General features: G+C 44.3%; 1 protein-coding gene and 1 long non-coding RNA gene across 3 annotated transcripts in view; both read left to right on the top strand.

The window, feature by feature from the left end:
* The first annotated feature begins 9,831 nt into the window (after positions 1-9,831).
* Positions 9,832-13,909, top strand: LOC119143994. 2 transcript variants are annotated; one of them, XR_005102919.1, is made up of 4 exons: positions 9,832-10,531; positions 12,554-12,681; positions 12,777-12,882; positions 13,721-13,909. It is a non-coding gene; the product is annotated as an uncharacterized LOC119143994 (long non-coding RNA). The 2 variants fall into 2 exon arrangements; XR_005102918.1 differs by having other exon boundaries at positions 12,777-13,909.
* Positions 13,910-15,235: 1,326 nt separating this feature from the next.
* NDRG1 (N-myc downstream regulated 1) overlaps positions 15,236-25,899 on the top strand; it is a 74,509-nt gene continuing 63,845 nt past the window's right edge. Inside the window, exon 1 of the mRNA XM_037382300.1 lies at positions 15,236-15,269. Within this exon, the coding sequence (XP_037238197.1) occupies positions 15,247-15,269 (23 nt within the window). The 5' untranslated portion in view covers positions 15,236-15,246. The remainder of the gene's footprint in view (positions 15,270-25,899) is intronic.

Genomic DNA, 25,899 nt, shown 5'->3' with positions numbered 1-25,899 from the left:
AATTATGTGACAATTTGTGGTGTTATATGACACTTTTTATGCCATATACATATAACAAAAATAAGAAATTATATGACACAATGTGTCAGACACATTGGGCCAAATCTTGCTCAATTCAAACACTCAGCAAAACTCCTCATGTGAGTAAGAGTTCTCCATCAGCACCGAGGTCATTACTGAAGCTATTTAAACACTTGCCACTCCCTTCCCTCCTTCTCCTCCTCCTGTCCACCTCTCCACTGTCCAAACCAAACAATTTCCCCTTCCCATGCTATATTAAGATCATATGCAGAAAATCCAACACATTATCCTCAGGATTAAGTAGCATTAGCAGAGCATATTAACATGTCGCTGCTATGTTTGCATCAGGGGCATGTTTATTCTCAGCAGGCACTAAATGTTCTCAGCGATTCCCTGCACAGGGAAGGTGGGTAGTACATTTAGAAGCTGTGGAACAGTTTAACTACAGCTATACTGAGGAATTTGCCTCAGGAATGTAAACAGATCCAGGAGGTTTTGCGAGCCAAGGCAATTAATTTAAGAGTTCTCTAGCATGCGTACACATGCATATGCACACATACCTGCTCACACCCTTCTGCCTGTTCCCCTATGTAAATATACAACAAAAGCAATATTTCTAAGACGCTAATAATAGTAAATGCTCTTGCCACAGAGATGAAAACTTCATAGTTATTTGGGGTGGAGTGGGAGGTCATCCACTGGTCAAACAAGGAGGTATCTATTCATGATGCAATATTAAAGGATGACCTGGGCTTAGCTGCAGTGCATGGGAAGTGTACATAAAATACATCTCTGAGAAGATTAATATGGTTAAATACATTTGCCATAACAAAGAACAGCTTGACTTCAGGAAAGAAAAATCAAAACTATTCTTGTCAGGTATTTATTGGAGCCTTGGGTCATTTTAATCCTTCAGTGCAAATTGTTTGTTCCTCTGTTTTTGTGTAGCTCTTAGACACCCAAATAAAATGTTTTTACATGTCAGTTCTAGCCTTAATCTCTGCCATATTCTCCTTTTAGGCTTGGACTGTTTCAATGATACATTCAGAATGCTGCACCTAAAATTTTTGCATGACCCATTGGCAAAAAAGGATCAAGACATATATACCAGGTAGATGTTCAATAATCCTTGAGCATCACCCAGTTAATCAGTCTACTGATCAGCGTCTGCATATGCACTGAGCTGCCCTGCCCAAGCATTCAGGTACCTACTGCCCCGTGCTCACTCAGTTTTGAAACTATGTTGGGCACCAGCTCAGTCCCCTGAGGGTCCTGGTATGTTTGTTGTGCCTGGCAAGACCTTCATCATGCTCGAAAAATCAGGTCCCTCTCAAAATCAAAGCAGGGCCACTCCTTTTAAAAGGTGATTACTGATGCTCTTGGCGTCCACCTTTTACATACCACTCAATGGTTAAAGCATTTGCCAAAGAAATGAGGGCTTACACTCCCAGCTGAGGTTCGACCTTGGGTGGTTCAAACCATCAAATGCCAAGACAACATGGGATAGTACATCAAGCCAGAGCCTCAGCGTCAATGCCAGGAGCACATCTAACTCCAGTGTGGTCACAGCACTCCAACAGAAGGAATTGTTCAGTGTTGTGGGAAAACGTAGAGACCACCCCTACCAAGAAGGATAGCCCTGATTGTATTTGGTGAGAGACTTGCTGCATTATATGTGCTCTGAGAGTGCCTTGGGGGCTAGGGCTTGCAGGCAAACCTCTGAGGAGCTTCTGGATTCTGATGGGTTTTGGAAGGAGGTCAGCACTGACTTACTCAGCCTGGGCATCTCTGGATAGGCAGCTTGGCCACAGGAGGAGACTCAGGAGTACACATAGCCAGAGCGGGAGGGCTAAAGGATATGGCCCCAGCCATAACACCTGACCCAAAGCAGATAGGCCAGCCCAGCTGGTGGCTTTTGGGATGCCTTCAGTCACCAAGAAGTGCCTGAAAAGTCTGATGAGTTTAAGTACCCTAAAAGTAGACAGACTTTTTGGTTGATTTTGGAGACTTATCTGTTTCTAGCCCACATGGCCTTTATTGGCTAGGGTGGAATTGGATTGGATTGGATTGGATTAGATTGGATTGGATTGGGTTGGGTTGGGTTGGGTTGGGTTAGGTTGGGTTGGGTTGAGTTGGGTTGGGTTGGGTTGGGCTGGATTGGATAGAAACAACAACAAACTCTCAGTTTATTTTATATAAATTGGACTGACACCTAAACAACAGTAGCAGGGAGGCACAGTACTCACTTATGAGGTTCTGCTGTGGGAATGAACTCTCCGGCATCAAAGTCTGTCTCAAATACAGAGACAGGCTTGGGGACGAGTGGCTGGAAAATTGCCCAGTGGAAAAGGACCTGAGCAACAGCCAGTTCAGCTGGTCAACAGGCAGCCGAACATGAGCCAGCAGTGTGCCCAGGTGGCCAAGAAGGCCAACAGCATCCTGGCTTGTATCAGAAACAGTGTGGCCAGCAGGACCAGGGCAGTGATTGTCCCCCTGTGCTTGGCACTGGTGAGGCTGCACCTCAAATCCTGTGTTCAGTTTTGGGGCCCTCACTACAAGAAGGATGTAGAGACACTGGAGCGTGTCCAGAGAAGGCAACGGAGCTGGTGCAGGGTCTGGAGCACAAGTCTTCTGAGGAGCAGCTGAGGGAACTGGGGTTGTTCGATCTGGAGAAAAGGAGGCTCAGGGGGATTTTATCATTCTTTACAGCTACCTGACAGGAAGGTGTAAGCAGCTGAGGGTCAGTCTCTTTTCTTAAGTAACAAGCGATAGAATAAGAGGAAATAGCATCAAGCTGCACCAGCGGAGGTTTAGACTGGATATTGGGAAAAAATTCTTCACCGAAAGGGCTGTCAAGCACTGGAACAGGCTGCCCAGGGAAGTGGTTGAGTCACCATCCCTGGAGGTATTTAGAAGACACGTAGATGTGGCACTGAGGGACATGTTTTAGTGGTGAAGTTTGCAGTCCTGGGTTAACGGTTGGACTTGATGATCTTAAAGGTCTTTGCCAACGGAAATGATTTTGTGATTCTAAATCCAGATTTTCTTCAAGGTGTCTGGGTTATGATATTTTTCAAGTATATTTAGATCAAGGAATTACAATTTCAGGGTATTTACTCTGATGTTTCTCTATTGAAATAAACAATCAAAATACTTTATTGAGTTTATAAGTACTGTTGGGTGTCTTTTTTACAGGGGTGGCCTCTAACAAGAACCTTATCTCAAGCATCTGTGCAAATACCATAGAGAGAAAGTGGGAGGGGAAGGGAATTCTGCAATCCCTGCAAACAGGAGGGACACAAAAATGCTTCTGAAGGACTCCCAGCAGCCTGATTCTAGCCATTTATCTCAATGTCACTGTGTCAGGAGATTTCCCTAACAGACCCCTTCCAGAAGGTACTGCACTGAATTCTTAGCAGCCCTTCACACCTAGGTCCCATGCAGCACTTGGCCTTGCAGCAGCCATGAGTTCAGGTGGGCATGTGAGGTCGATACTTGGAGGCACATGTAGGTGTGAGCTGATGCAACTCCAGCAGCTCCACAGCAGCCTAGTGGAGACTTCTATCCCATGGTCAAAACGCAGAAGCTCATCTACTTTTTTCCTGAGTGGTAGGCAGTATTGCACTTAGAAGAGCAACTGGAACAGGGTGGGGTTTTTTGAGAGTAAAGTTAAGTTTCCACACTGAAACACAAAAAAATCCACACACTTCCCTGCTGCTCAAAGACAAAACACTCCAATTTCTGGCAGCCTCCTTCAGGCAGATTCCGTTTTTTCTTGGCAGTAGCAATACAGGCACAAACAAGTATTAGCATCATCGCTGGGACTTTTTCATATTTTATATAAGAGGTGCTTGATAGCTTTATGAGAAATTTGGAAAACGTGGATAATTGGATCCTGATTTTTAATTGGTACTGAAGTCATGCCTCACAGTCCCGTCCATGGCCTAGGATCTGGCTCTCCCAGTTGCGCCAAAAATGCTGAAGAATGGCATCCATTGGCTGGCACAGTGTGGTTCTTCACCGTGGACATGCAGAGCAGGACCTGGTGGACTCCATTGTTCTCACCATGTGGGATGCTCAAACTTCTCAAGCCAGAGCAGGCAAAGGCTTTCCACACACCTCTTGGAAGTGAGCTGCTAGGTTTCACTGTAAAATCTACTCTCATGAAAGAGGTTCAGATTATCTGTCCCTGTAGTTCATAGAAGGACTCTCAAGGATGGGATTACCTAATTTTGTTTACCTAAACGTGTGATATCTAATGCAAACTACTCTTGTACTCTCCCTCTGTGGTTAGTGGAGAAAATAAACACATGGAAGGACAATTAACTCCTTTTAGACGCTCCTTTAAGGGTGGGATGGGTTATCTTGCATAGGTGCTTCTGCACTGCCTGCAAATGACTGATGTGCCTCTTAGCAGAGATGAATTCCACTTTTAAATCACACAGGACGAGGTCCAAAAAAGAGACCATGCCCGACTACTCTCATTTCTCCCAACTCTGCACTGCAGCTCATCTGTTTTAGCAGTAAATAGGAAAAACATCTGACCCTGTGTCAGTTGTCAACATTACAACTCTCCCACTGCCTCTGCTCCAGGAAGGGCTAAGCCCTTTGTCTTTACATGAAATTTTTCTGAGCGTAGATTTATAGCTGTTATTCATTAAATAGACCCAGCTGGCCAGAGGGCTGCCCCAAACACTTCATTCTTGGTAGTTTTGTACAGGGACGGTTTATACATAGCAAAGCTGTTTATTTAATCTACAGTAAAAGCCTGCCTTCAGGATTGTGCTACCACAAGGTAGGGTGGCTACTGATATTTTTTAAAGCTTAGATGTCCTTTCAATTTATTGATTATAAACACAAGAGGAAACCACAGTCCAAGTGCCAAGAGAAACCCAAAATAATTTTTTGGCATCTGAAGACACCTAGAGCTTCCGGCACTTTATGTTTTCCACCTTGTGTCTGCTGTCCCATTTAAACTTCTCCTCAGAAGGGGCTCACTGTTACTTCAAACCTACACCACTACAGCTTCCTACAGTTTGGCTCTGCCCCTTTCTTGATGTCTGCCCCACTTTTTGCTACTTTGTTTTGCTCTTCCCTGCCCTAATATCTTTTCTCTGTTTGCTTTCCTTAAAAAAAGTATGAATCGTCACCTTGAAGTGTCTCTCTCCTTTGGATTGCTCAGACTCAATGCCAGCCTAAAAAGTTGGTCAAACACTGGTGAAATTAATCACATCTGAACTGCCATTGCCTTTTAATCAGAAGCCCACTGATTAGTGTGATCTAGCCTTGTGTCCCTGTTTTGTTCAGAAGAGTTGACCAGAGAGCATTTTAATTAGTAGGCTACAGTGTATTCCCTTGTACAACTGCTCCAATTACGTTTAATCAGTAACACTGTACATGCAATAATTAATGAACATTAAAACAGAGAGAGCTTGACATTGTGATTCATTGGTTTAGTAATCTTTGGTCTGCTATTCGGCTATTTTGGTTTTTTTTCTATCGTCTATGGAGCAAATTCTTTCAGGAAGCTCATTCAGTGTGTCAGGACTCTCAAGTTCTGTTCCAGTGTTACCAGTATTACATTTAGTTTAACACCCAAGAGCTCCATTGACCAGCACCCCAAGTCTGTTGTAAAGGTCTTCAGTGGTTGCTGAAGCCAAATGAGCTCATCTGGGGTAGAAGGTGACATGGTGCAATGTGGTTAAGCTGCTGAATGGCTGGAGAAGAGGTGAAGTTTGCCCAGACTGACAATGACGTCAGTTCACCATGGAGAAAACCAGGGACATCGCAGGCTGTGCAAGCACCCAGCCTCCCCAAGAAACAGCATTTTACATTGCCAGTGCACAGCAACCCACAGCAAACACGCCTGAATATGGGCCAGTGACACAATCGTCACATCTCAGCTCAGATGAGGGCCACTTCTCTGGCTGCCATCTGCAAGTGCTGCTCCTGTACTTAAAATGAACCTGTCACTTGACACGAGGCAAAGCAACGGTCCTTAATTTTTCATGCCTATTTGAGAAGCCTCCACATCCTGTGCAAGACACAGTGTTTGCATAAAAAATTGTTTTCTTTCCATCAACAAACTAATTGATGCATGGAAGAGCATGAGGTAAAAGTTGAAGTTTTTCAATGGCATGTCCAAAACATTTTTATCCTGTTTTCAGAAATGGTCTATCAGAGGACAGTTTTATACTTTGAAAGAGGGAAAAGTGTCCAAGGCACCTGAAGTTCACTTTCTCCCCGAAATCTAATATACTACAATTCTTCTTCACCATCAACACTCAGCATGTAGCAGGAAGGTAGAACAGAATAATGGGCTTTTGACACTTTCCAAAGAAAAGCATGAAGTGCAATAGGCTTTTTCCTTCTTTCATTAAAAAGAAAATTTATATCACATTTAGCCAGCAAAAATAATTGCAAATCTGTTGGGAGAACTGTGATAAAAACAAGCATCTCAGATTCCTTGTGGCCTGGCTAAAACAATATTCTTTCCTTAATCTTTATTATAAACAGTATGAGGAGAAAAATCCAAAAGAAACAGAATTATACATTGATGCTTCATGTAACAAATAGATTTGAGTGAGCGCTTCCAAGTCATGAGATTAATGCACAGGAGTTGGTCCTCTGGTCAATGCTGGACACTGTCTGGAATGCTACGGTCCTTCTAGCTATGCTCTGATGACTGAGGTTAAGTTCAGATGTTTAGATCTTTAAAAAACATAAAAGCAAGGAGCTTATAATGCTTCATGTCCTGCTGCATACATCATTTAGTGACTGCTTGAGGCTTGCAATTTCTGTTTCTGATATGGAGAGAAATTGCCTGGAGTCAGCTATTTCTTGGGGCTGTTCTTGTTTATTTTTAATGGAGACACAAACATCTGATCCTCCAAACACAAGCAAACAACAGTCTAATCCCTTGCCCAGGGATCCCCTCGCCCAGCAGCCTCTCTGTAGAGGGAAGCCTACTTTTGAGACACAGCGAGCATCACCAGGCAGGCCTCAGCCAGCAGCATCCTGGCTCCACGGAGCACAGCAAAACACCACGGGAAACTGTCAGCACAGCTTTACATGACATTTCAATATGTTAGCTGAGAGCTACTCCCAGCCTCCAAACCCCTGACTTTTGGCAAGTGAAGGGTTGAAGTGAAGGGCCAGCGTATCTAAGCTGGGGCCAAACCAGACGTGGCTTGCGTCCAAGTGCATCAGTAAACATCCTCATGCTCCCCAGCACTTCCAGGTTAGGGCATATCTAAAATACAGAGATTTGCTGACGTTGCTGTATTGCTCTAGAGTGGGAAAGAATCATTATGTGAACTAAAATGGCGGTATCGCCGACAAAACTCTCCATGGCGAGGCAAGATACACATGCAAGAGGAGCTCATTTCTATATATTTTTTAGCTGAAACAATCTGGGAGGCGATTTGATCAAATGTTTTTGTCAACATGAGCTGTGTCATCACTGGCTAAATGAACCAGTCCATATGTGTTGGCTAGTCTTCCTGCCTTTCTCTTGGAATTTCCAAATATCTCAAAGCATGAGCCTTAAAGTTGCAGCTGTGCATCTTTGCAGTCACCAGTGATGTGGCTTTTTAGGTTGATAGTGGTTATTATTTGGTGCCTAACTAACTGTGCTGTAAGCATATAATATGGCTTTGTTTTTACTCCTCTGGTACAGTGACTGAAATAATATCCGTCGGACACTACATCTCTCATTGACACTAGTATTTTTCCCCATGGTGTCTGAAACCTGAGGTCACCATTTGTTTTCTTTGGATTATTATTATCTCTGTATAGACAATGTATTTTGTACTTATTTATGCCCCCCTTTGATGCTCTGAAGGTAGTCAGAAGGTGGGTAATTGTCCAAGGACTATACAGATTCGACCTGCAGCAGCAGCCAGCCCCATGCATGCAGTTCTGGTTTACAGATTGATGGGATCCACCGTCTTCATTGCATCCATCAGGTAAATCCAACATGTATGCTTCACTAGCCTGAACTGCGCTGGTAATACAGTCTCTGTGTCACATCGCTCTCGATGTTTTTCTTCACTCATACGTTTTGTTAGCTTAGACCTTGCTATCCTGCTTTCAGCAGCACTGCTGTAATCATCTGTGAAAAAGCTTAACTGGACCACCAGTTTCAATCTTCAGCGGTATCCTCAGGCTGATAATAAATGTGCTATTGTAGGGCAGATACAACATAATCCTGACAAGCAGATCTGGCCCCAAAATTTATTATACAAATTATTTTTATTTTCTATCATATTTGTTTTAATAATGTCATGGAAATTACTCTTTGGGATTCCAGAACTGACAATGAAGCATATTGCTATTTAAGAACACAAAGCCACTGAAAATTTAAAGACATGCAGAGAGGGAGGGGAAAAGGGGAGGTATTGTGGAACCTTTTCACTGGAAAAAATGCAGTTAGCTTTACTAATAATACCTCCACACACATGTGATCCCTTTTCAGGAACCAGCACTGAGGAGACAATGGAATAAGGGAGCAGGAGCTCAACCACACCTCTCCAGCCTCCGTGGGAAGATTTCCACATCACAGCAGGTTTGCAATGCCCAACGGGTCTTGCCATCAATCAGAGAACCAGCTGTCTTCTCCTAAGCACATGGGCAGCCAAAGCGTTGCCGCTCTTAATGACAATTCGGCAAGAGGAGCCTGGCAGAGAATCAGAGGAGCTAAGCTGTCCTGTTTACTCACAACCTATTGAGCAGCCTCCTGCCAGCTCTGGCTGAGCTGGCCACCCATCAGGGGTGGAACGGTGTCTGCAGTGGCCACGGGTCTGCTTCCACTCATGCCTTTGAGCAGAGCATTTCCAGACACCTCCCAGCATTGGTGGATGTTGTCGGGGGTGCTCTGCTTGGCATCCCTCTCTGGTGCCCTCTCCATCTTTCTCCTGAGCCATCAGCCCCTCGCACCCTTCCCCTTCTTCTGCGGCTGTCCCTCCTAACCAGCAGTTTTTCTCAGCCTTGATTACCATGCAGAAGGGTGTGACAGAAGGTGCCAGAGGACCCACTGCCACCACATGGCAAGGTGCATGTGTGAAGGGTTGGCTCACACAGTGGGCTTGGTTGGAAGGGGTAGGACTCACCTGCAGCATGGTGCCCTGATCTCCCCTCAGCTCAAAGAGATGGGACCCTGCCTGTAAGTGTCTACCTGATTAGGCAGGTATGACTCCCTGGGGTGGCTGATGACCTGATTACAGGATCCATTAGGTTGATACATGGAATAAAAAGGTGGGAACAGGGTACAGTGCTACAATGCATGGTGGAGTATGGGATATTGTAAAGGAGAAGCCCATAATCTTGGCCCAGGATGTGAAATTTGATCATTCTGATGGAGGATGGGAAAGACTTGAGGACCACCAACACGCAAGTGCTTTTATGGCACAGAGCATCTGCTGACAAAACCCCATGTGCACAGTCCTGTTTTTACAATGTGTATTTTGCACGGACACAGACTAACTAACACTAACAAGCCACAGCTGACTTTGATACTGACAGTTACCAGTCTGTGGCTCTCGAGGAGCCTTTGGTAGGATCTGTGCATTTAAAAATGAAGCAGCCCCAGATTTTTTTCTCCTCTTGTGGAGAGTTTGTGGTAAAATCATGGTGAATACTTGCATTAGTAGGGAGGCCTGCAGGCACATTGCCTGTGAATGGTAGTATTTTTTCTGGGCTTAGCAGGATCTCTTTTCTGCTGTGTCCGTGCATTTGTACACTCATGTGAAATGTGATCACAATACATGTTCAAGATAAGAAACCAAGCCATTGATGTCCAAATGATTAGCTTTGACTGGTTAATAAGTACCTACATGACAAACAGAAACGTCTGATAGAAAGGACTGTTACACATGAAAAAAAATTGAAGCAAATAATAAGTACAGAATAAGAACAATAAGGTGCTGAAATGAACTGTCACACTTTCTGTTTCAGCTTACCAAGTAAAATTAGACAGCTCGTGTGCTGGGTGATCAGACTCAGGAGATCAGGCATTTCCATCAAACTGCATGGAAACAGTGATGGGTCAAGCTGGGACTACTTCTGTTTTTTCCCACTGACCTGGCATTTTGGCTCTAAAACCTTCTTTCCAAGTACTGGGAACACTGTGAATTTTCAGGACATTGGGCTGCAATTTTCCATGTCGTTTCCATGCCTTAAAAGAGTCTGAACCTTGAGGTTTGAATCTTAAGATTTTTTGTTTGTTTTTCTTGCAGTTTTAAGTTTGCTTTGTGGTTTTTGTAGAAGTTTTCAGCCAAAATTATTCTCAAAAGCCTCCGAAAGAGAAGGAAAGAAGGAAACAGAAAGAGTACAGGGAGGCATAGGTCTGCAGCCCACAGAAAGGGAAGAGACCATCAAAAACCAAATATTAGAAACATGACCATAGTGGAATGAAGGACTTGCTGCAAGAGGAGGCTGAGAAGAAACATGGAGTGTGGTGAGACAAAGAGAAGATCGTCCATCCTCCAGTTCTGCTGGAGTGACAGAGAAGGTGAGGTTCATGAAGAACAGAAATGACCTGTCCTATTTCTTTTCAACAAATCAATATCCAGTTGCAACATTCCCTTACAGCAAAGTTTGCATTAACATTAGGAAATAAAGCTAACCTACTTAAATTGGGAGGCAAAAGAATGTGTGTCCAGGGCCTACAGTGAGAAGGAGAATGTGGGAATAATAAAATGTTTGTTGTCTGCTCCAGCATGAATGTGTAAGATGATCTTGAGAAAGCCATCTGCAAAAAAACCCCATAACCAAAAAATTTCAGTATCTCACAGGAGGGCTGGGAGGCCCTAGAGGTGCCAGCTTTCAGTTACTACCAAACTCTCTAGGACAGCATAAACAATCGTTTTCTCACATTTGTTCTATAATTTTTTTTTTGCCGAGAGTGCTTTGAAAGCTGCCTGACCCTGTGGCCCTCACACCACAGCAGCTGTACGATGCTGATTTATGTCAGAGGATTGCTTTTGTAAGGACTGTGGTCTCCTTGTGTCTCTGGAGAAGATCTAAAAAGCTGAGGTGGACTCACTGAAACCCTCACATGGTACCTTTATTACAGAGCACCCAGTCCTGACCCAGAAAACCTTGCTAGTGTGTGCAAACTGCTGCTTATTCTGCAGAAATGAAACTTGCTGCAGTGTGGGGGTCTGCAACAATGCCGCAGCTTTTTGGTTGGACCCGTGTGATTTCTGACAGTGACCCCCAGGCCTGAGGCACTTCACAAGCCCCTTTTTCCTTGGCTGTAAGGGGATCTAGCAAACAGCCTTACTACCCAGGCCAGGAGGAGACACAGAGGCAGGCTGATCTATTTGGGTCTTCTATAGGTGTCCTTTAGCCTTCCCAGCTGCCCAGCAAACCCTGTCCCCCCAGACAGCACTTTAGCTTGGCCAGGTCGCAGGTGCTTTGTCTCCGGACATTCAAGATGCTTTATCTTGGGGCATGCCAGATTGCCTGTGGGGACACCCTGGGGCAGGCACCTGCATCCAGTCCTGGCACCTGTGGTGCAAAGAAACTTCTCAGATGCCTTCTGCATGGGAGTTTGCCTCTCCTTCCTCAGAAGACTGCTTTAGTTAAAGTCTTTTTGGGGTGGCTGCCTAGCCCTTCCCTCCCCCATCAGGGCAGGGCCCGACCCTTCCTTCGAAAGGAATTGCTGGTGATGAGATTTCCATCTAAAAGTGGGATTCTGACCCTTTGTTTAAGAACAGAAACAAAACGTGCTTCATTGCACCTCATGAATTCTTTCAACACAAGCATCTTCAGTTACATGTTTCTGTAGCTGGACATATGTGTCTGTCACCACGGTAAGGGAGGAAAGAATTTCCACCGATGTGAAAGCATGGTGCTCCCTTTCATCCTGCTCTCATTGTTAAACAAATAAGCTGCCTTTAAAAGTATTTCAACATTTGTGTCTCCAAAAGGGGCTATTTTCACCCCTGTCTCAGTTCACACTTAAGTAGTAACCTTCTGTTTAGGGCATCTGTTAATGAAGGGCAATCATCTTGATTTCAGTTAGTGAAATTACTTTGTGTGTATGTGGGTGTGTGAAAATAATACAGTATCTTATTTCAAACCTCATGGGGTTTCAGCAATTATACCTTTAACAGAAAATCTCAAAAGTCAATAGCCTTATAATGTCTAACTCCTGGGAACCAGAGTGAGGGGAAATTAAAAATCCATCTTTGAGTTTAATGGTGTAAAAATATGCGTGTAGATAACCACCATTATGTGCCTAATTCCCTCCTGCTGAAGTACACATCCCGAAAAGCTCACCTCGCCCAGACAAGGTAAAGGCAGATCCCACAGCCCCTGCCTGCTTGTATCAGCCTGCATGGGAATATTGCACGGGGCGGGGCGGGGGGGGCTGTGCCCAGGCAGACATTTCCAGGTGCAAAGCAGCACGTCCCAGGTGAGCAAAGCCTCACCCACTTCTGAATGTGCCTTTCTTCTTCTTGGCTGTTCCCTAATCATCCCACCCTTCTTCAGCTCCTAATTCCTTTTTTATTTTTTCTTGATCAAGGATATGCAAATGCTGCTCTGAGTCATGACTGCTGCAAAGAGTTTCATCTCTTCGATAACAGCAGCGCTGTGTGAATGTGTGCATTTCTGCTTTACGTGATTGTCTGCACGTCCCTTGGCACACAACAAGTATGTCTCCCAAACCACAGCTCACATGTCTAATCACTTCCACTCCAAACTCCTGAGGCTGAGTTAGGGACAATATAATAACCAGTTTCTTGCAGGCAACTGGGCAACAATCCAGCTTAAAGTTCACTGAATCTGCTGGCTGACATCTAACTCATCTGCAGTTCAGGTCCACAAATAATCTTCCACGGTCTCTTGGCAGAGGTAAGACTCAGAGACACTCCATCTTCTTGGGCTCTCCTGCAGTTGGAGATGCTGCCCCAAAGTGTGGAGGGACTAGCACTGGCAGGGCTGGTCAGGTGGTAGGGAAGGGGATCTGCCTGTTTTTGGAGACAGAAGGCTTGAATTCACAAACCAGACCACTAATTTGAAATTCACCATTTGCTGGCAGCAGATAACTTTGCATTCAGGTTGGCAGAGTGTTTTTAATTCTTCCAGTCCTGAATTGCTGTTTGTAGATGTTTGCACAGAGCTCAATATAATGGGATCTGGTTCCAGTTAAGGCCAGTTGTAGTGTACATGGTAAATAGTATGGGGAAATGACAGCAAACCTATCTCTTTGGGAGAGCCTCTAAAGTCAAGCAGCAGCATGTGGACAACATGGACACTGGCACAAAGACTGGTCCCACAGCCCTGTCCTTACCCAGTTGGAGGATCACCAGATAGACAGGGAAGAGGGCTAAAATGAACTGAAAGAGAATCTTTCCTTCCTTCCCTGTTCCCTGGTTTCAGGTCCAGCAGAAAGATAAGCACACATCTGCCCAAATTTGGTACAATGCCTTCAGAAAGAGCTTATCTGAGCAGGCAATGTAGGGGTGAGCCCAGTGATGCACTTTCACATTTCAAATCTTTCCAATATTTTAAATTTCACATTCACTGCCAGCCAGCAGAATATCTGAAGCAGGATGAGTGGGGCAAGTATGACAGGGTATGTGTTGTGACATGATTTGTGACTTTAGAGCCACTCATCTCTGAGTGTTTCTAGGGAGAGGGTGTGGAGCAGGACAGTCTCTTCAGGCTGTTCATTGGTTTTTCTTCACAGTGCACATGATGAAGCTTCCTGATATTATCCACTATGTCAAGTATTACTCTGTTGCGCATTATAGAGCACTCTAGAGCGCACCTCTCAACTAGCCTTGAAAAAGAAACTCACCAATCCCACGCAATGAAAGTCCTTAGAGCAATGTCTTTTCATATAAATATCAATTTTGCCCAATTCATAATCTTTCTATTCAAAAGTGGTTTAGTATTAAAGGTATTTCTCTTTGGTTTTCAGCTTGCTTATGTATTTTCTTGGTTTCCTCATTTAAAATTCCTTGCTTGCTTAGGAGCAGATCTTGTGACTTTTGCTTGAATAAGGAGAAACAGTCATGCCATAATTTGGCTCTGTTAGTAGTGAGGGGACGGAGGAGGAAAGGTTGGGAGAGGAGAATATTTTTCATTTTACTTAGGCCACGTATTACAATGGTTTGCAATACCAGTTTACAGGCAGAACTGGCCAGTTTGCTGGCACATATGAATCACTAGATGCAGATTCCATCCACAGCTGTTTAACCAGCTGTACCCTGGCAGAGGCAAGAAGAGGCAGGAATTGGAAATTCCTGCTGGGATAAAGCTGAGGAACAAGCAAAAGTATAATAAAAGTGGGAGTTGTCTGTAATGCACCAAATAGCCCAACACACAACACGAGGGCCTGGGCTGAAGCAGCCGTAGGCTGGAAGGGCTGCTCACTCCAGCTGCTCTTAAATGGGGGCAAACAGACCCCTGTGCAACTAATAGGCTTTCTGTTGGTACCCAGATGGGACACTGCAGGTACAGGCTGGCAGGGTAGGACAGAGGTGGGTTAGTGGAGAAATCAACTAATTCACTAATTATCTACTAGCAAAGAGGGACGAAGTAAGTCCAAAGATTCCGCAAAAGATGCTTGAAAATGAGTTGTAAAAGCCTGTCAGTGCTTCTCTGCACTGGGCAGAGGACAGCTACCTTGGAAATCATTTTGTTTAAGGAGCTGCTGGACATCACAGCAAGGAGGTTTCTTTTATAAGATTTTTTTTTTAAAGCATTCCTTAATGACTGAACCTGGGATGCCTTTTGACAGGGGGCAGAGAGTGTGAATGAACTTGGTCTGGGTTACAAACAGTTTTTGCTGAAAGAACCAATATTGGTCCATCGCAGCACATACAGATGTGGGTCTGTACATGCATCTCACTCAAGCACCCTGCCTCAGGCAGCCCTGGTTTGCTGTTCTGGCACAGATGTCTGTTGTTGAACAGATGTCATCTTGTAAGCTCCCCTAAGCAGCTCCATTTTCCAATCAGAATTGTAACTGGAATTATATACAAAACATAATTGCAGCGTTTATAAAAGGGGAGTCTAAAAAACTGTCCTTAGAGCTCAGCGAATTGAGGTCACCCATCAAGCTGCTGCCCACCCCTCCTGCTTGTTTCAAAAAAGCCAGATGACTTTATTAGAGTCAGCTGCTGAATAGATACCATTGGCATTACAAGCCAGGAAAGACAGCTAGGATACTCTTGTCACTCATTTATTTTTTGACCAGAGAACAAACCAATGCTCGCTGTGTCGTCAAACAGGTAACAGTCTCTTGTGTAATTATAGCAAATTATTATAATAGTTATTATAATAATTTATAGCTATTTGTCCCTTAAGCCAGCTCCTTCGTCATGTTTTTCACTGTCTGCTCTGTGGCTGTCTTATTGAGATCATAAGCATTTTGGGCAGGAACTGTCTGTGTCATATGCAGCGCTGGTCACCCCTACTCATGCCTAATGAGTGACGTTCTGCTTTTGGTAATTCCATTTTGTGACTGCAATCAGCTGTTAGGAGAAAAAATTGTACCATCTGGATCAGTATATAATGACTGTAAGGAATCCCAATATTATTCTAATTGTAAAGAATCACAGTATTTTTTTCCCTGCCCTTGCTTTCAAGACCTGTGTAAACACGTAAATACAGCAGGACTGGACTCTCTATGCAGTTGCCTAATGAGACATTGGCAATAAGTTTAGGCCTCAGCTTGTTAGATGTGATGGCCCTGCTAGTCAGCAGGTGTAAAGCAATATAAAATAGCTGTTGAAAATCTGACCCATAGAATCTTTGGACATAGCACTGCCTGAATTTTTTTTAAAAAAAAAGTGGTTTAGATTAAATCTTCAGTCTGCAATGCTAATATAACTTCAGAAAAAGAAAGTATCAACTTGGTTAAAAAAACATCTCCGTGGTAGAGAGAACAGAACTTCTAAATAAAACAAAGTAAATCTCCAAGCCAAACAAAAATGTCTTACGAGGCAATTCAGATTTCTTTTCTTCAAACAGCTCGAAAGTTTCTCCAAATTTCCCCTTGTCTTCTATGTTCTAATCATGATAGGGACATGATTGTCTAATACCAATCTCAGAGCATGGCAGATAGATGAGATATTATGCTGTAGACATGCTTGTGGTGAGGCTGAGGTCCACTGGTTTTGTAACAGTTTCAGCTTGATGCCTTTTGGTAGATAGACTGGATCGCAAGATGTCTGTAGATAAAATTCAATGTCAAGATCTAAATGGGGCACTGCAGCCCCTTGGATAACAGGCCATGAAACTAAAGTGTACAAGCAGAGTTTGCTTCAGTCTCAGCTGTTCAAAGATCCTGCAGTGGCAGAAATTATGTCCACCTAAAGTTCACTGCAATAACCGGATCTGTGCCAACGCAGAATGACAGCAATGCTTCATGTTCAAGAAATAGATGTTGTTGTTCCACACTATACAGTATAAATCATACATGGATATATTCATGTGTATTTATTTACATGCATGTAAATATGTATGCTTTGAAAAATGATATCTTCATCATCTTGGTAAGTTTTCAGTTTCTCTGAACTATAATTTTAGCGTAAGTCTTTTTGACACTTTTGACCTTGTAAGCAGTCAGACCAATGAGGTTAAAACAGCTGATTTTTGTTGCCCGCTTTACACAATCTCGTAATGGTCAATGCTGGTAAAAGGACAACTGGTATTCCAAAATACTGGAAAGCCAGCAGGATGGTGGATGAGTTGTGAAAGCTCCAGCAGAAGCAGGAGGGCTGGCAGGTGAGCAGGAGCCTGTTGAGACAGGTCTCTGCAGCGTGTCCATGGAGCTTTTGCGTCGATGCTATACAGCTCTGTGTATCCCACTGTGAGACAGATGTAAGGGACAAGCATCCTTAAAATCCTTGTGAAATCCTCTAAGATCTACAGGTGACGTGAGGGATCTTTCTCCTAAGATCAGAGGGAGCTGGGGCTGTGATTCCACCCCTGCCTCTTGCTGTTGCTATGGGCAGTGAGTAGTCAGAGTCAAAACCGTGAAGTAACAGAAATCACAAAAACCGGTAATAAAAGAAGGCTGTGTTTGTGATGTACGGCAATTTTAGAAGCACTGCGTATTTCAGTTTTATGATGATCCCAGCCGTTTCAGGGCTGGCAAGGTTTCCCCTTGGTCAGCATGGTGGTTGGAGCATGGTTCCCCTTGGAGCATGGTCCAGCATGACAGAGGAGCCAAAGCAAGAACCAGCCCTGCTGTGTCCTTGCCTGGGGCAGGCTGGCTGGGGCAGGGCTGGTTTCCTTCTCTGCTGTGTCCACGAAATTACTTTAGTGGAGGAAGAAGGAGGTCAGTCCTCCTGCTTGAATCAGAAGAGAAACCTTCCCTCCCTAGGCATATGGTCAGCCAAGCTGTCTTCTAGAGATGCTGGCCAACTTCTGTTTCCTGAATTGGTGAGGCTGTTGAGGTGGCCATCACCAGAACCCCACTCTGTGCTTCACTGCATTTCCCTCCCCAGGAGGATGTATCAGCATGGTGTGGTGGTGTGTGAAAACACCTCGAGGTGCATATGGTTCTGCAAGCCTGCTCTGCAGAACAAGAGACTCAACCATAAGCAAGAAACCAAAGAGGAATCAGTCCTGGGCTGGTCATCCATGGTCCGAGAGAAATCCCTGGCCTCAGCTGACAGCCTTGAAATGTCAAAGCTTCCTTTTGCTGGCTGAAAGAGGCCTGGGAATTAGAGCCCCATAGCCAGGGGATTTGTTGCCCTCCACAAGAAGTCACCCTGGACACAATAAAAGCAGCCTCCTTGCCAGAGCAGCCAAGGCAATTGAGAGGGGTAAAGGAAGCTCTTAAACATTTGCTTTCTGGATTCTGACTGCCAGATCTCTCGGGAGAGGCTGGACTCCACACAAAAATGCTTGACGGGAAGAAACTCCCTAGGAAGGGATTGTTCCATTTTGTTTTGAACTTGAAGGCCTCCAGTTGAGTTGGGACATTGCCACCAGCCACCTAAGGAAAGCTTGAAGCCTTCCTACATGGGGTGGGGTAAAGGCCTACTGTGGGTGTACAAAAGGCCTTCAGAAGCATGACTTTCCCTGGGACATAATCTTCTTGCCACACTGTGTTTTGTGGTTGAACGTAAAATGGGTGCTTTGGTGCTTTTAATGACAAAATTCTACTGAGGCTTCTCTTTCCCTTCCCACCCGCCTGTGGCTTTTACTCCAGGTTAACTTGAGATTTTCCCTGGAAATCACTCTCTGTGGGTCCTGTGTGCCTGCTATAACTTTTTTTGTTGCGCAGTGAGTCTTTTTAAGGAAAATGCATAAGCAATCCAAAAAGGAAATGAAAAACCCGTTTCCCTGATGAAGGAAAAGAGACCTCATTACTGGCTTGAGCATCTTGCTCTCTCACACTCCCTGTTTTTCTCTGAATCTTGCATTTTAGGCAGTATATTCTCAAGGGGATAGACTCTTTTCCTCCCATTCTTCATTTCCCCTGGTCCTAACTTTAATGTCTCCTCGCATGAGTATGTCCTCCCCACCGGGGACAGCAGAGTTCTCTTGGGCTAGAGGAGCAGGGAATGCACGTACCCTGACACTGGGACATTGAGCAAGATGTGGACTTGTAAATGACGAGCTTGGGGCTGAGGGCACGGGGCAGTGGCAGTGGCAGGGGCAGGGGCAGGGGCAGGGGCAGTGGGGGGCTCAGCAGTGTCTGTGTATGAGCAATGTGCTCTGATGGCTTCGGGGCTTCCTGCCTATTGCAGGCACCTTCAGCGCTGCGGTCTGCAGGTTTAAAGGTAATTTCATGGAAATTCTGGGCTTCTAAGTATCAGTTATTTAGTGGCTGTTTTGTGGATATCTCCTTGGGTTTAATACCCAATTTCTGTCTAAGATCTCCTTTGGGGCACTACATGCTGTTTTGGAATATTGCTGCTAGACTGTCCTAGCCTCATTTTCCTTAAATATATCATGGAGTTTACAGTAGTTTGAAGCCTCACATCACAAGTTTATTGTGATGATGCATATGTTTAAGGCACTCAGCTTGAAATGAGGTGAAATTAATTTTCTACACATTTGTGATAAATAACCAGAACCCTGATTATTTTGGTGGTTTACTAAAAGACACTTCTGGTCGAAACCCTACAGCTTCAGAAGCATCTGTAGGAGGCCACAGATGTATGAAGCATTTTGTATGAAGGAAAATGGAACAGGTACAGTGCTAAAACTGCTAAAACTGTGGTCTGTGTACCAGTTTCTTTAAAGACGTCTTTGAAACTGTGACAATGTGAGAAATCACAATATGCTATGATGAAAATTTCCCCTCTCTATGGAAGGAATACAGTTGATTTGATTTATCAACCCAGAGATACAAAATTAACACAGACTCTGTTGTCTACTGTTTGCAACCCCCACAACTCCTAAGGTCACAGCATGAATTGCCCTTTAAATTTGACTAGCACTACAAAATGCAAACACAGCAGAAATAGGCAGAAAAGTATAGGCAGAGCTTGCCCTTCTTTTGCTTAGTGAGGTGGCGATGGGAAACTGCCTGTAAGATGCACCACAGAAATTCAGCTTCAGGGTAGAGCTGGGAGCTTGACCTCCCCGGGTCATGGTGTACAAACTGTCCTATTTAATTGATGTTCTGCTTACCACTCTGTTAAGCATCAGATTTGGAAAGTCTCCAGCTGGTGTGGAGGAAGGAACGATGTCTATTTGTTCCTACTCATTCTTGCACTGCTGTGCAGAGGAAGGTAGGATTTGGCGCTCTGTTGGGATTTTAATCATTACTTTTCAAAATGAGTACAGAGCATTTATGATTTTCTTTCTGGCTGTCACATGGCAAGTGACGTTAGGACTGAACTGTGAATGGAGAGAAGTAGCGGTGAATTGCCCTGCTTGCAGCTCTGGAGTCAGAAACTAACATATTTCTCATTCAGCGATGCTAAACCCCATTGCAAACATGCTATCGACAAATTATTAAATATGTCAATGAAAGGATTTGGTTTACTCCATATTAAGCACATCCTCCTTTTCAATTTTATTCCCCTCTCCACCCCACCCCACCCCACCCCCCTCGTTTGGCCAAAGGAGATTAGACTTACATTCCTTAAGTACAGAAAAAATTGGACTAGTGAGCCAAAACAGTTCTGGTTGCCATTGTTTCAGTTTTAGATAACAAACACTGTGCTTGTAACCAGCACATGTAAAGAAATGTATTGACCAGTGATGATTCACATATAGAATCAAGCTGCTCCTGGACAGCTTGTGAATGGAAGGAAAAGCTATGTTTGTTTAATATATTAGTGTGCAGATGTTATCTCTATTTATAGATAGACAAGCTGAAACTCATAAAAACTGAATTGCTTGCCAAGAAAAGACAGGAAAAGGCAATGGTAGGTCTGGGGAAAAACTTTGGATCAGTTGTCTCCAAATCATCACCTCTACCAAATAACAGTACCTCCCTTTAATTAATAATTCATTGTTGAGTGTTTCGAAACAGCTGAGCAACAAGCACATTACACTAAAAGATGTCTCTTTGGCATCTTTTTGGCTGTAGAGGATATGACTCAATATTCCTCCATTTCAGCATTGAGGGAGCCTGTATGCGGTAAAGAGCAGCTGTGCCTGGTCTCCATGACCGATCAAAGGTGAACAACTGATTTCTTACATTTGCTACAGACCTTACTGGCAACCATGCACAATGTGAATTGCCTACCTGTTTCTGTCCCAGTAAATGTGGTGTTTCCAGCTTGATAAATATTTTCATTCATATATTTATCTTTCTGAGACCTCTTCTTCTGCCTTAGCTCTGTTATGCTAAACCATCACCTCTCTTTCCCACCTTGACTTTCACAGGAGAAAGTTTCAGACGCCCTTTGCATTTGTGAGAAAAAAAGAGAGGGAAGAGGGGCCTTGTTTGCAATCTATATAGATCTTCATGTCACTGAAAAAAAAACACCTGCTGGAGCGTGTCATTAAGTGTTTCCTTTCTGCTGATAAAGACTCTACCTCCTGCCTCTTGGTATTTGACTTCAGTGTCGTTTGGACCTTTCTAGGCCAGCTCCTATGAGTCACAGTCTCAGCTGTGTGTGTCCACCTGAGTTTGGCTGTTTCTCTGGGTATGCCAGGTGCCTTCAACAGGGATGTAGCCATCCAGTGTGTAAATCCAGAAGCACTTCCCCATCAGGAGTTAGAGGCCATCTTCACTGGGGTCTTCAAACTCATCCAGGCAAGGAGAGGAAGGCTTAACGTGGCTTCCGGCAGCCTGGATGCTACTAACTGTGCTGAGGCACAGGCTCTGCTGACAGACCTGTGGACAGTGTGGTGGTCAGATGCTCCTGAGGCTTCCATGTGCATCTAGGTGCCTTGTGCCCAGGCACCCCTGCAGCAGCTCTTTAAGAAGAGCACAAATAGCCCATGTTACAAGCTTCTGCCTTCATGTCTAGTTTATTTGCATCTATTTTACGCACACACACTGACCAAATTGTATCTGCTCCCAATACCTTTTTACTTGTCCCTTTGCTTACACAGCAGTCTTGCTGCTTCAGCAAGACTAAATATTTTGAGCATTTATTTGGTGTATTATTTGTGTTCCACACCTCCATCCATTCTGAAATCACTGTCTGAGTCCAATTCCTCTCAGCCCTGCCAAAGTCCAAATATCAGCCTCACCTCTGCCAGCACAGAAAACAGGTCCCTGCGTTGCCCACTGGTGTCAGCTGCCCAGATTCCTGCACATGTATAATATCTCCAGTGGTGCACTCCCAGGTACACAGGGAAATGATACGCATCCTCAAATAATGCCAATGGACAAAGTCCAAAGGTTTCCTTCTTTTTCACCATCCTCCTGTCCTTGTGCTCAAATCTCTTGCTGTGGTTAAGTTCATTGACCTTGCCAAAGTCTTTCCTGCATTTCCACTCTTGCTCAGCTCATGCATACCTTCTTTTTCTCCCTGTCCCACCCTTTGCCTCCCAACACCAGAATTCCAGTGCTCTGGGCACCTTCTGGGAAGCTCCATCTTGTAGGACACTGACCAGCACTATGTCATGTTAGCATGGTTTTCAGGTTGCCACCAAACCCGTCTTCCTTCTTTCCCTGGGCTTCTCCACCTAGCTGAGTTTCTTCACATAAGTTTCATCCTTGGCAACTGCAGACAGTATTTCATGCTATAGAACAGCTGGTGGCAAAGGGGATGAATGTAGTCTCACTGGGGTAAATCAGGAGTAACTAAATCTGCTGTGTTGCTGTCTGAGTGGAAAAAAACAGGCCTGTGCAGAAAATACTGCAAGCATGAGAGTTTAGAGTGCTGTGCCACTGTGAAAACCATGACCTGTGCACCTCATGTGATAGCATTGCTAAATGAGCTTTGAAAAGAGAACATTTTTCTAGTGGCCTCTGAAAGAATGTGGGTGGCAGAACAGCGACAGTAATTGGCAATGTTAATTGCAGTCACACATCAGTTTCCCTTGGCGTTTACCAACTTTCCATATAAAAGACATTGTTACACTTGAAAGCTGAGGTCAAGTTAGCTAATCATTCATAGTGTGTTTGCTTTCTCCCAGGATTGTCTAATAGGAATTGTGCCTTGTGTTTTAAAGCTATTTCAAGCAAAGAGCCTAGAGTGAAATTGTTTAATTTGATTTAAAGATCTCTATAGCTGACCTGCCAATCAAAGTGATTCAGATAACTAGCTGGTGTACCACTTGTGAATTAGACTTGACTCTGCATTATACTGATTGATGTGTGGAGTATCTCTGAGGAATTGATCGGCTTTTTTTCCAAAACGTTGATTTCAGTGAAATGGTGTTACTACATATTTAAAACCATCCACTATGTCTGTCACTAAAAATCATGGGACTGTGAGTCAGTCATCTTGGATGACTTATTGTTCTGTCATTGATTCACTGAAAATGAATGTCTATACTGCACCCAGCATGAACTGAATGAAAGCTCAGATGCAAACAGCAATCTAACCAAAGGGCCAGAGGGTTTATCACTGTCTAATTAGGGTAAATTATAAGGCTATAGTTTTATAAGGCTGTTTTATAAGATTATAGTGTGTCCAGTTACAATATGTACTTGTTCAGAATGGACTAGTTCCTTTATAATCCTGTACCCAAGGTTATCTAACCGTACAACGGGTGAATAATGTATTTTCCCAACTGAGAACTGTACAGGCATGGTAAAGTGTTTTGAAAGGAGTATTTTAGTCATTGCCTTACAGTGAGTTTGTTTTCTTCAAGTTATGGAATATGACTTTAATAGATAAATGGGGGAAATTAGGCTTTCAATCACAATGCCTGTTTTATTGGTCAAATATAGAATGGATTAAAAACAAACAAGCAAACAACTATAATTTGTATTTAACTGTATGACTTGGCACAAGACTCTGTAGTGAAGACAACTGGTGATTCAGCTTTGTCAGTAAATTACACTTTTTCCAGCCTCATTAACAACCCAGACTAGCTATTTCCACCTTCTCCAGACAAAGGTAACCTTGTCCCAGATTTACTAGCCAGTCGTTAACAGTCATTGAAGGTTGGAGAGCTCTTGCCCCCAGGACACTTCCAGGAGCTCAGCACCAAACCCGGCTACTGCCCCTGAGGAGGGGAGAGTTTTAGCTCAGACCATCATTGCGGCCGGGCCTGCCTTCAGGGTTTGCTCTGGTTCCCGCATGCCACCCATCTCCCATGTGCCTGGTGCTGCCTCCCAGCACAGCACAGCCCAGTGCAAGAGGGGGTCTGTCCCAGCGAAGCCACCCAGGGCAGGCAGGGGAGCCGTGGGCAGCTGTAACAGCAGCGGCACTGAGGGAGCTCTGCAAAGCTGTGGGCTGTGAACCAGTGCCAGGGAAGTTCTGCATCTGCCCCTGCAGCTCCTCTGTGTCTGGGACACTTGCTGCTGGCTCTTTGCAGAAAAGTCATTATAATTTTAGTTTTTTAAGTAAACTCGTGCATGGCCAAGTCTTACGTGCTCAACAACATTAAATCCTTTGGTTCTGCTTTACTTCAACCTCCATATAACTTCCCCTTGGGGAACTGGTTGGTTAGTCCCCTCTGTACCTCATTGTGCAACACTGCAGTTACTAGCATTGACATGCAGAGAATAGAGACAGAATTTATATGACATTTTGCGGAACTGACTCTTGCCAGCACCCGAATAAGGATAACCTTTCCCATCCCTTGGAGAGTTTGTGTTGCGGTAGCTTTGTTTGCTCCTGCAGTGATAACTACCCATGACCGTGCTGTTGCTTTCATGCATCTCCTGTACGGACCACCATGAGCAGTCGAGCATGTCCTCCCAGCCACAGAGAAGCAGGAGGCTCTCTGCTAGAGGTTTCCTGTACTGAAAGTCCCCAAAGAAAAGGGAATTGACTTTTGGGTTGGTTGGTATAGAGAGCAGGTCGGAAGGGCTGGCTTCGAGACAAGGTGCCAGTCAACTGAATGGGCACAGCTGAAACTCCACGAGCTTTCTTACTGAATATTGTGATAAGAGCTTTCCTTACATGCTCATGTTCAACCTTCACTGATTGCTGCTGCCGCTCTTGGCTGTTCCCAAGACAGGGTGCGTGTTGCTGTTGATAACACTGTAGTGCTGATAGGGGACCGGTTATTTACAGCCTCTGTTCTTGCCTGCTATTTCAAAAGCATCAGTCACTGAACAAGTTCTTTGGTCAGGCTGATTCAGGAAGCAAAACATTGATACCAAGTGCATCTCTTGGTGCCTGTATTTGTGTTGTGGTTTAACCCCAGCCAGCAAGGAAGACCCACACAGCCGCTTGCTCACTCACCCTCCCCTCCTCCCATGGGATGGGGAGGAGAATCAGAAAAAGGTAAACCCCATGGGTTGAGATAAGTAAAAAATAATAATTATAATAATGATGATAATAATAATAATGATAATAATGATGATGATGATAATAATAACAACAGTAATGAAAAGAGGGGAAAAAAAGGAGGAATAGAAAACCAAGTGGTGCACAACACAGTTGCTCACCACCTGCTGACTCATGCCCAGCCAGTCCCCAAGCAACGATCAGTGGCTCTGGGCCAGCTCCCCCCAGTTTATATACTGAGCATGGTGTTCTATGGTATGGAACATCCCTGTGGCTAGTTCGGGTCAGCTGGCCTGGCTCTGCTCCCTCCCAGCTTCTTGTGCACCTCCTCACTGGCAGAGTGTGGGCAACTGAAAAGTCCTTGAGTTAGGGTAAGCGCTACTGAGCAATAGCCAAAACATCAGCGTCTTATCAACATTATTCTCATACTAAATCCAAAACACAGCACTGCACCAGCTACTAGGAAGAAAACTAACTCTATCCCAGCTGAAACCAGGACAGTTTGGTACAGTTTTGAGTCAACTCTTCCTCTCTGATCTTCTTTTCCCTACACCTTATTCTGAATGCATTTTTCTTCTCCTGTCCTACCCTCTCCCTCCCAAACCTCTGTTTCATTTCCAGAGAAAAACAATCACTCACATCTTGAATTAAAAAGATGCATTTCTAATTCCAGTATATACACCTTGCTTATTGCCAAAATTAATCATGAAAATCATTAAGATGTTGGAGGTTCAGAGGGTAAACCAAAACACATTGCTGATGTTACAGGAATTCTTTCTCACAGGAAGGGGAAGGAAACCTACAGTACTACCAGCTCTGGATACTGGCAGATAAAATGGCATGAACATTCATCTCTGCTCTCAGATATTCCCTTCAGAAATTCTCTGAAAAGCAAATTATGCAGGACAGTGCCATGGGATTGTCCCGTGGGCTGGGATTGTTCACACTGGGCTGGGAAAAGGACTCCAAATTGCAATGGGAGAGGAGCTGGGGCTCTTTGTGCTTTGTGGTTCCCCTTCTTGGCCACAAGGATACAAAAGGCTTTGTTTCGTTCAAAATAGACAGGGGAAAACTTTGAAAAAGG

Source organism: Falco rusticolus, chromosome 3 (assembly GCF_015220075.1).
Source record: "Falco rusticolus isolate bFalRus1 chromosome 3, bFalRus1.pri, whole genome shotgun sequence".
In the NCBI taxonomy this organism is placed as follows: domain Eukaryota; kingdom Metazoa; phylum Chordata; class Aves; order Falconiformes; family Falconidae; genus Falco; species Falco rusticolus.
Note: the sequence above shows the minus strand (reverse complement) of the source record. Positions and strands in the feature narration are given on the sequence as shown.